General features: G+C 45.3%; 1 protein-coding gene across 1 annotated transcript in view; it reads right to left on the minus strand.

The window, feature by feature from the left end:
• Positions 1–10,338, minus strand: part of AFF2 (AF4/FMR2 family member 2) — a gene marked incomplete at its 5' end in the record, with an annotated part of 301,462 nt that overhangs the window by 13,145 nt on the left and 277,979 nt on the right. The window contains 3 exons of the mRNA XM_040628214.1: positions 1,189–1,282; positions 1,638–1,709; positions 5,865–6,001. Of these exons, the coding sequence (XP_040484148.1) occupies positions 1,189–1,282; positions 1,638–1,709; positions 5,865–6,001 (303 nt within the window). The remainder of the gene's footprint in view (positions 1–1,188; positions 1,283–1,637; positions 1,710–5,864; positions 6,002–10,338) is intronic.

The following is a 10,338-nucleotide window of genomic DNA, read 5'->3' on the forward strand; positions in this document are numbered from 1 at the left end:
CCGTTGACATAGCGGAGGATGGGCAGCTGTTGTATTTGACACGTCACCGACAGGAGCACCAGCTTTATGGCATCGTGGCCACACCACGAAGAGCTGGCGAACGTGCTCTTTTTCCCAGCCCAGTCGGCGTCCTCATGCAGCTGTGCACTGCCGCTCACGGTGTCTGGGAGACCAATGCGAGGGTCATGGTTTGATTCATTTCAGACAACTGCTTTGGTGCAATTCAGTCAAGCAGTCTCAAGCACTTGGCAGAGATGATAATAATAATAATAATAATAATAATAATAATAATAATAATAAACAACTAATCATCCTTTTCCTTTAAGACCTGACCAACAGGAGCCTTGAGCCTTCTCAAATCTAAATCATGACCAGTGCTGGGGGGGGGGCAAATGAAGCAGAAGCTTCACAGACCATCAAGCCTGTGACCCTTCAGTGGCTTGCAGTTTTCATCTGGGCTCGTTCCCAAATTTTGGCATTCTTTTTACAGTTGAAATTAATCTCTTTCTTTCTTTCTTTCTTTCTTGTTTGCAAATTAAAATCTCCAGTTGCCTAGACCATGGATTTATTTATTTATTTGTTTGTTTGTTGTTTGTGTGCTAGTTTTTTTGGTAAGCAGAGCAATCCGTTGTTTTATTGTAGTGTATTTTATTTTATTTTATTTTTTCAATTTATTTTTCGATCAGTTGTTTTAGAGGGCAACCACCATACCCCGACACTGCCCATGGCCGAAGGGCTCCTATGGCAATGGCTATCCCCCCAGCGCCCAGGGTGCCCGCAGTGACTTCCCCCACTGTTGAGAAATTTCTGGACTGGCTGCTGCCTTCACAGGAGACTGGCCACAGCCACAGTCAGTCTGTGTCCCCTGGTGGGTCCCCACGGTGCAGGGGGGGGGGGAAGAAGGTATCATTCCCCTGACTGCAACCGGGAAGATACCAAGGGCCATTTGGTCAGTCCAGAAGATAATCAGGGGATTGCACTACTGCACCTTCTGTTCCTGGAATCAAACCAAACCTGAGCTCTCTGCTGAGCTCCGGAGGAGGGAGAGGAGGGAGGGCCATGGCCGGCTGGGATGACGGAGATGAAGCCCGTGGCAGCAACAACCTTGACATTTAATAACATGCTTGCCATGTCTCATTAGTGATTGTATTCACCCAGTACTTATAAATTATACAAAGTAAGGATTACCTTAAAATATTCCATCAGTGATCTGGAGTACTTCATAGCATGGTCCTTCTTCAGCTTGAACATCCGCAAGTAGAGAAGCGATAAACATCTGTAGCTGGGGCGAGGAGGAGAGGGTTATGTTAATGCCCGTGCCCTGGGAGAGCTACACCCTGGCAACGAAATGCTGATTCACAGTGTGCGCCCCCTCCCCTACGGTTCCTGAGGAACAGAAGTAAAACAAGAAACATTTCTCAAAGAGAAGGGGTGAGCATTAAAATCCCATCTTGATAAGGGTATAAATTAGGAGAGTAAATGTTTAGTCAGCGACTGAAGAAATCCATTAGTTATCCTTTAATAGTTTAATGGAAAACAAGAATAATGATCTGGGGTAAGCAGCTTAAGTCGATCTGGAGTTCTCAAATCCTTCTGTGACATTTCAGCGGCTTCTTCATAGCCTCCAGGAGACTTACCATAATACGGCCAGCTTTTTGTCCCCGTCCGAAGCCAAGGGGCTCGCAAAGTTCTTCAGTCTCATCGCATACCTTCAAAGAGAAAGGACAAGCTCGAGTGCCATCCATGTGACCCCTCAGAAAGTCCAGAAGTCATTGCTATTCCCATGGCCCGAATGCCTTAGTGCCCCATTTGCTCTGGGTGGGAGGACAAAGCAGGCCACGTGGGCAGGAGGACGCTTTCCTGGAAACACGTGCAAAGCGATGATCCAAGAGTGACGTACAGAACTCAGCCCTGGAGAGGTCAGCTAACTCCGGAGCCCACCGTCCAGGACAGTGCTGTGGGACGACCGCTAGTGAGGCTCGAACAGAACAAAAGCTCGCCATCGGCAACGACGCAGATGGAGCTAGAGCGTATCATGCTGAGTGAAGTCAGTCAGAGGAAGACAAATGCCGCAGGATTTCCCTCATATGTGGAATTTAAGAAACAAAACAAACAAGCAAAGCGAGAAAAAAAGAGACAAATTAAGAAACAGACTCTTAACTCTAGAGAACACACCGATGGTGACCAGAGGGGAGGGGGGCGGGGCCGGGGGAGAATAGGTGGTGGGGATTAAGGAGCACACTTGTGATGAGCACAGGTGATGTGTTAAGTGCTGAATCACTACATCCTACACCCTAACCTAAGAGAACACTGTGTTAACTAATTGGAAGTTAAATACAATCTTACCCCCCCCCCCGCCAAAAAAAAAAACCCCATGCTGGCAAAAGACTGTCTCTAGGACAGCTCTAGCTAACCCGCGTTACTGGTTTGCAGTGAGAGGCGGCCACAGATGTCAGTCTCCATCGAGTTTACGACAGACGAGGTAAATAATACACAACTATGTCTGACATGGGCACGGGGAGCCCACAATCACACAGTTAAAAAGGTCTTTTCTAATGGCTCAGGTTTTGAATATATTCCTATAGAAAGTGGTTTTGTTTTTTTAAGAGGAAGGTCAATTTCACAGCATTTGAAGGTCTAATCGCCCTTAATTTATGGTGCTTGTATATTTTGTCTTTCCATTCTCTTTAATTGTTACTATTCCACACTGGGGTGATCAAAGGTTGAGCAGTTCTCTCTTTTTTTTTTTTTCTTCTAGCTGAGCACATCCCATTCTGGGCATTTAGACTCTTGAAAATCAATTCATTGCATAAAATCATTGTCTGAGCTTTAATGCAATTTCATAGGTACCTGTGGGGGAGTAAGTAATGGAGCTCAGCGCGGCACAAGGAAGTTGGAATGTGCAGGCAGCCTGGCCTTGTTCTCATTTATGAGAAGCTGATGGAGAGCCTGCACCATGGACTCCCCATTTTCAACAGCCTCCCCAGAACACTGGTGCCCCGGGGCTTGCCCACGCCCAAGACCGGGCACCCCCTCTCCTGGTTATGGCTCCACTTCTGTTGAGGGAACATTGTCCAGCAAAAGGACCTGTGCATTTGATGTGGGTCCCTTCTGTTGTTGCCATATGAAGGAAAAGGATTTTTATTATGTAATAAATCAAACTGTCTTTGACAGTTGGGTCGCTGAAATGTCAAGTCATTGTGATGCCCCACTTGTTTGCGCAAATACATTTCGACTGCAGATTCCCAGGGCTTAGAGCCACTATAATTACTTGAAGGAAGAAAACTGGGCTCTCTGTGGCCAGCATACTGTCAGTGAGTAGTAAAAATCTCTCCACCACCATATTATGCCATTAAAAACTATGTTCATATTACAGCCACCTTCTAATTGCAACCACTTTTGAAGTGAGTGGAGCATAGAACTTTAGTTGTTTCAATGGACCAGAAGACCTAGTTGCTTTAGCCCATTTTATTTCGAACTGAAATTGTCTCAAAAAAAAAAAAATATATATATATATACCCACACACGCTTTACAGAAAATGCAAAAACTGTACATATAGAGAGAGGGCACACAAAGGGGTGCATGTAAAGCTCTGAATAAAGTCCATGAATTTTATCAATGGCACTGTCCTGTTTGTGATACTGTTGGGGGAAACTGGGTGCGGAGCAACAGGAACTTTCCCGATCATTTCTTACAATTGCACGGGAATCTACAATTAAGATAGTTTCAAACTACTAACTCTAAAGTGAACGTCCGTATATTCTCCACAGTAAATAATTATGGAAAAAGAGGTGTTTTCTAATGGGAATAAATGTTACTCAAAAGCTCACATTGCATTTTTACCAGAAACGAAATATGATGCTCTGCTTTTGTATCTTTAAGAGAGCTTGTGTTTTCCTAAAAGCAAATGAAGAAGAAAAAAAAAATACAGAGAGATGGGAAACACCCATCATCTCACCCTACTGCAGCTCTGATCTTCTTTCCCTTCCAGCTTGGTCCACAGGCAGAAACATGCTTTTCATGGTCAGAAATGTAGCGTGTATATAATTCTGCAGCTACATAGTCTCCATCGTTGCTGCAATTCACTGGCTGCAAAGAATTCTGTTGAGTGTACTACAGTGTAATTACTTACTCTTCTATGATTGATTATTTGGTTTGCTTCTAATTGTGTGCTATAATATACGCCAAACTGAACACCATACAGATAACTCGCTCTACTCTTACAATTATTTTCTTCAGTACAGGAAATTCACATTTCCAGAAGTTGAATTACTGGCTGAAAAGATATGAATGCTCGTTTGTAAAGGTTTTCCTCCACAATGCCAAATTGCCCTCAATTTACAATGATCAATTTCCATTCCCACCACCAGCAAAGGTGAGGCCTAGGTCACCATTATTTTGCGTGCGTGTGTGTGTGTATTAACACTAGGTATTAGAATTTTTCTGTTTTCTTATTAATTTAAAAAGTGCCTTTTTAAAAAGTTTGCATGTTTGGATGGATGGAGAACATGAATGTTCTGTGTTTGTACACTAATGCTGCCCCTCAATTTTTAATTTTTGCCAGAATTTTCATCTTGTGCATCTTTGAAAATCACTGGCAGCCTCCAATACACTGAGAAATCAATTTCCCGTTAAAAGCTACAGAATGGCGCTGGTGGCTTTCACAGAGCATAAAGTAAGTCTGAGAGATAGATACTTTATATGCTTCTGTGAACAGAGGAAAGCCAAAGGTGGCTGCCTGGCCTGGCAAAGTGAGGCTGCTTTCCTCATAATCCCCCTACTTTTGTGGCTTTAACTTCCTCTTCTGATTCTATGCAAGCACAGTCCCCCCCCCTTTATAATACTTTGCATTCTTTTGATCTTTTGGAAGGCTTTGCTGGGAAAATACGCATGCTAAATGTGTCCAATGTTTGTCTGAAGGTTTAATTACAAGGGCCTCGGATTTGTAACAGTTTATACAGACACAGGCAACATAGTAAAAACTATGCCTGGCATTATCAATTAATCGAGCCAGAGGTGACCGGGATAGAAAGGACTATCAGGTGAGGAACTGCTCATTCAAACAAAAGCAATTATTTAGTCCATCCAGCAAATGATGGTGCTCTTCCACTCTTCAGAGGTGGAGTCAATTATTTTACAAATATCTGCACGTTACTGGAAAATACAACAGTGGGATTTCTTCTCTTTCCCCTGCTTCCAGGAATTTTTCTGATTACTCACAAATTCTACTCCACCAAGACCAACGGCAGGCCAGGAAATTTCATTTCAAATGCAAATGAGACCGACAATCTGTGCAGTTAATATACGGCTCCTAGTCTCATCCTCTGATCTTTACCCCTCCCCCTCTCACCACCTTGTCTGTTTCCCTGAAATTACAGACACAGGGGAAGTTCACTGCACACCTGCGGCCCTCAACGCCAACTTTGTGTCAGAACAGCGGCCCCTCCTTTTTAATAACCGAGGCGGAAATTCTGAGAAAACATGGTTTATAACAGAAATCCCCATAGCGCCACCTTCCTTGAATTATAAAACTGCACTTTGAAAAGACAAGTGTCAATGGCAAATGGTGAAATTATTATACTTTACTTCCACCCACTACATTTCCATTTTAATTTTATGAATATTGCAAATTATAACACTCACATTATAACCTCTGAAGGGGATAATTTATAAAAGCAGTGTCCATCAATTATAAATTTTCCATGACATTAATAAAATGGCAAGAACTAATTATGATGACTTCTAAGAAGAAGATGCGTAGGACAAACCATTAGTAGGAGGAAATGATATTTTTAAAAAACATAGTAGCTTCTAATTATGACTGAAATGAGCTTAGGAAGACGGCTGCAGAAAGGCCATTAACCTGAGGAGCTCCACGGTCTCGGAGTACATGGTATACGGAGACTTGGCTTCCAGAGGGTCGCGTTCCATCGCATTGCCGCATTCGGTGAAGGACAGGGCTGCGTCGGCATAATTCACGGCTTTGCCAAATTTCTCGAACTGAAACAGGAAGATGACTCGTCAACACGATATTGCCTCTTTTCTCCCTCAAATAAAGACAGTGACACAGCAATTTAAGGTTCTATCGTCATGATACCGAGGCTGCTACAGAAGAGAAAAATGCAGCCACGGTATCGCGGGTGGTGGTGGTATTCTCATGTGTTTGTGGTCCTGTTGCTGTTGTAATTACTTTTTGGTAGAGCAGAATGCCGATCAGTGCCTTGACTAGTTTCTATTCGCTGAATTGACTAGACTGGGCACCGTAATGTCCTATGGACAGAACTTGCTTTTCCTAAGCCTCACAGACAACTTCGTGTACAGTCTTCCCACGCACATCAACCCCACCCCCAGGGGAAGAGTAACAAATCGATGCTATTGTCATGAAAAATGTGAAGCTTCCGTGTGACTGTTGACAATAATCACATCACTTTCATTGTAAATGATGGTCTGAAATAGTGTGTCAAAAAGCCAAAAAATATAGCACTACTTAATATTTTAGTTTAGTAAAATTTTATTGCAAAAGGTTTTAGCCCTGATAATGGTCACGATTAAACTGACTTAGACATACTGATTTCTTTTTTATGTGTAATGAATATTATATATGACACTTTTATAGTGAGTCTTTTATAACAGTACTTAATGTTTTCAATTTTTGATAGCTGGATGTAAGAATTCCACTAATACAGAATTTTATGTAAAAAGAACCAATATAATGCAGATTTAGCTATTTTAATTTTCTTGTATACTTTTATCAAAATATTTTCTTGCAACTGTGAAGGTTTCAATTCTCAAAATGGCAGAGTAGCTGTCTCTAGCAAAGGATTAAGTACAACCATAAAATGATGAGTTACAGGTCCTACAGAACCGCTGTTGTAAATGACTCTCGTTACAGTAAATGTTCCGCAGCTTTTATAAACTGCAGGAATTCTGCACTTTCCTCACTGTAAGCTGCTGTGGGAGAATATTGGTTTCAACCAAATGCCAAGTGGTTTTATCAAAATCTACGTGTGTGTATGCAAACGATCTCCGTCTTCTCATGCCTCACACAATCATCTCCTTAGGTAATCCGGCTCTGACTGACTCTCTTGTGGGGAAATTAATGTTTGCATTCTGATTTTTCAGAGTGACTTTTCGTTCACAAACCCATAGATAGAAGGCTTCTTAAAGATCTCCCAGACCAAACCTCTCTTCCAAAAGTGGAAACTGAAGTCCAGAGAGAAGATTACGTGGCCATAGTGCCAACTGGTCAGGTCAGGTCAGACCCTGGGCCTCGGTTTTCCCATCCATAAAACGAGGGGCTCGAACTACAGGGGGCCTTCCAACTCTGGCACAGACATAAGCCTAGCAAAGATATCTTCCTCTAAATGAGTGCTTCTCAACCTTTGTTTCCATCATCACCACCTTTCCCCTGGCCACTGGGGGAGCTATTTGAGATATTTTTTTTCACACACCTCCACCAAAATAGAAAGACCAAAAATATACTCAGCATTTCTTCATGTCCTGTGGCCTAGAGGGTCACGCATCATTGCAATGTCTGACTTTTTTATTTTACCCCCCCAAACTGATTTTTGCCCCCATGGGGGGATGGCATCTCCCCAAATGAAAATGCATTTTCTAAATGGCTTAGACCAAAAGTGATTTGCGGGTACACATGAACAGGACTTTGGAAGGTAGAGTGATGTTGGTTGTTAATCCTATGTACGTATCTCTGTGGCTCTGATTTTTCTCAGTTCTTCCAAATCTCTCCTACAGGGTGCCTCACTCCATGAGCCCACGGACCAGCTTGTCAAGGGGACGTTTATGTGCTCCCTTGCCCCGATCTCGAAGGGTCAACTCCAGAGCCCTTCTGTGGTGCTGCAGAGTGGAGGACATGCAGAGCAAACCACTGGCCTCCAAGCCAGCAGCACTGCCTTCCAAATCTCTGGCCACGCATGCGATGCTCACGGGCACAGTCTCCCCAGCATCTCCAGTGGAGCAGGCACCAGCCTGCCCCATCATTTTTGTCGGGGGGAGCAGGGGACAATAGCTTTCGAAGGACAGCTCCCACCACAGGAAGGTTAGCCGCAGACAGTACCTGAGCAATTTGGACCATGGTGGGAAAAGGACAGCAAGGGAAGCAGCAGACGCAGTTGAGGGTGACACAGGTCATAGTGCAAGGGCTGCTGTGGTATGCTAGTACAGCCCCGCCACTGTCCAACGCCGTGGGCCAGCTAAGTCCCAGACGTACACACTGCCGTGATGGAGGATGCTGGGTTTTCTTTTTTTAACATAATGGAGTTGAACTGATACCTCTAACTGTGCTGGGGTTCAGTCAAAGGTGAGGACCCTGAATTGAGGCACTGCTCTTCTCTGGGGGCAGTGGGGAGTGTTAATACCCATACCTGGCTCCCTGTCTCAGATTCCACCTGTCTGGGGTGAGGCCTGGGCATCGGGTTTATTTTAAAGCAGCTCCCCGAGTAACTGCAACATGTGGTTGAGACCCTGTTAGGAGGAACAATCAAGACCACTCAACGTGCTGAGCTCATCGTTGGTCTAGGTGGCCAAGACCGTTGGAGGCTGCAGGGCCGTGCGTCTGCGGAACCTTGGATGACAGAACGTCCTTTCTCTGTGTAGGGTCCTAGCCTCGTTGTGGGCCTCACTTGGAAACATGTAATCAGTGCAGCATGGAGCTGTGTTTTTTCCATGTACGTGGGTTTCCCAAAGCCATTTTTTGAGGCCACTTGACCAGCTCTCAACAACCTTCTCTCTGCCCACACCAGTCCTGATTTACTGGAACCAGTGGGAGCTCCCACTTTCTCCAGGGCAGTTTCAAAAGTCATCTCAAATTCACTCAAAAGCCAACAATAGTACATGGCATTCGGAAGTTAGGGCAAGGGGAAGAAGAGTGAGAACATGAACGAGGGCAGGGTAACACACTGCCAAGAACTTGGGAATGCTGGTGTAAGGAACGAAGCAGCCCCGGGCAGCCTACGGCAGCATAGCGGGGAGGAGGTTGGGCCCACTCGCAAAGGGACTTCTTAGTTTGATCCCTTCCTGAGAGGAAAGCCACGCGAGGGAAACACCTACCAGTGCGTCAGCTTTGTGCTTCAGCTTCTTAGCTTCCTGCATGTAATAATCAGCATTGTGAACCCTAAAGAGACAAAATGGGCTCTTTCAGCAACCAAAGTTTCGTCGTTTCACTGAAAGACTGAAGAGCCACAAATGCTTTTGCTCTAAATCCATTCCAATACAATGCTTTCGAAAGGGCAGGTGAACGCTACCGTTCTAGAATAACCAACCTTGCTATGAGCCCGGAAGTGCAATGTGAAGTGTGTCATGGCCCATTGGGATCAATAACCCAACCCTTCCATTGTCCAAACATTCCATGGACCCCAACGGACCTAGCTGCTGCTAGCATACTGTTCAACTGGAGGACGCGGATAAGAAAGGGGCCAAAGCAACCTAGAATTAAGCACCTGTCTTTGGAAATGGTACCAGAGTTCCATGATTAAATGAGCCAAAGACATTTCTCGGTGCAGACAGGGGGTGCGTGGGGAAGAGGGGCTGCCACCGAGGTCTTACTTTGGGTGGCATGTGCATGGTGCTAGAAAAGCCATCCTGCCTGCACCCACCCCCATGCACCGCTCCCACACTATGTCCATGATGATCTGGGGACAACATACGAGTCGTCAAAAGTGAGCTTGGGTCTCCGGACATTGGTGGTGCTGCTGGACAGAAGGGGCAGGGCCGCCCAGGATGCCATCTCCAGGTGACTGCTGTCCATGAGGCCAGTAGTGATGGTAGAGGTGATGGTGGAGATGGTTGTGGTAGTGGTTGTGGTAGTGGCTGTGGCAGTGGCGGTCGCGGTGGCCGTGACAGTGGCAGTGACAATGGCAGTAGCAGTGACAGTGGCAGTGGCAATAGCCGTGTTGGTAACCGTGACGGTGGCAGAGGCTGTCTTTTTTGGAGTGTCTCCATCCTGGGAAAAAGGACAAAGAGCTGCCGTAAGGTCTGGCCTCTTAGAATGTCTTTTCATACATACTTTGAAGGTCGAGCACAGTAGGAAACAAGGTAAGAGAAAGAAAACAATGCACACAGCTTGAGAAAAACAGATGACCCTGGGTAGATCACCAGGGTCTTTGTTCTATGATGATACCACCCACCGAGCTAGTCAGGGGCTGTGATTACATGAGCTCCATTATCCCATCAAGACAGCCACCCGCAGATCCATGCAGATCTCCTTGGAGATGTGGGTGGGGAGAGGAGGAAGGGGGAAGGGAGAGAAAGAGAGCGGAGGAAGGGGAATGAAGACCGAGCAAGGGAGCAAGGGTGACCATTGCGGGGGGGGGGGGGGGGGG

Source organism: Ursus maritimus (genome assembly GCF_017311325.1).
Source record: "Ursus maritimus isolate PB19 chromosome X unlocalized genomic scaffold, ASM1731132v1 scaffold_X1, whole genome shotgun sequence".
NCBI classification, from domain to species: Eukaryota; Metazoa; Chordata; class Mammalia; order Carnivora; family Ursidae; genus Ursus; species Ursus maritimus.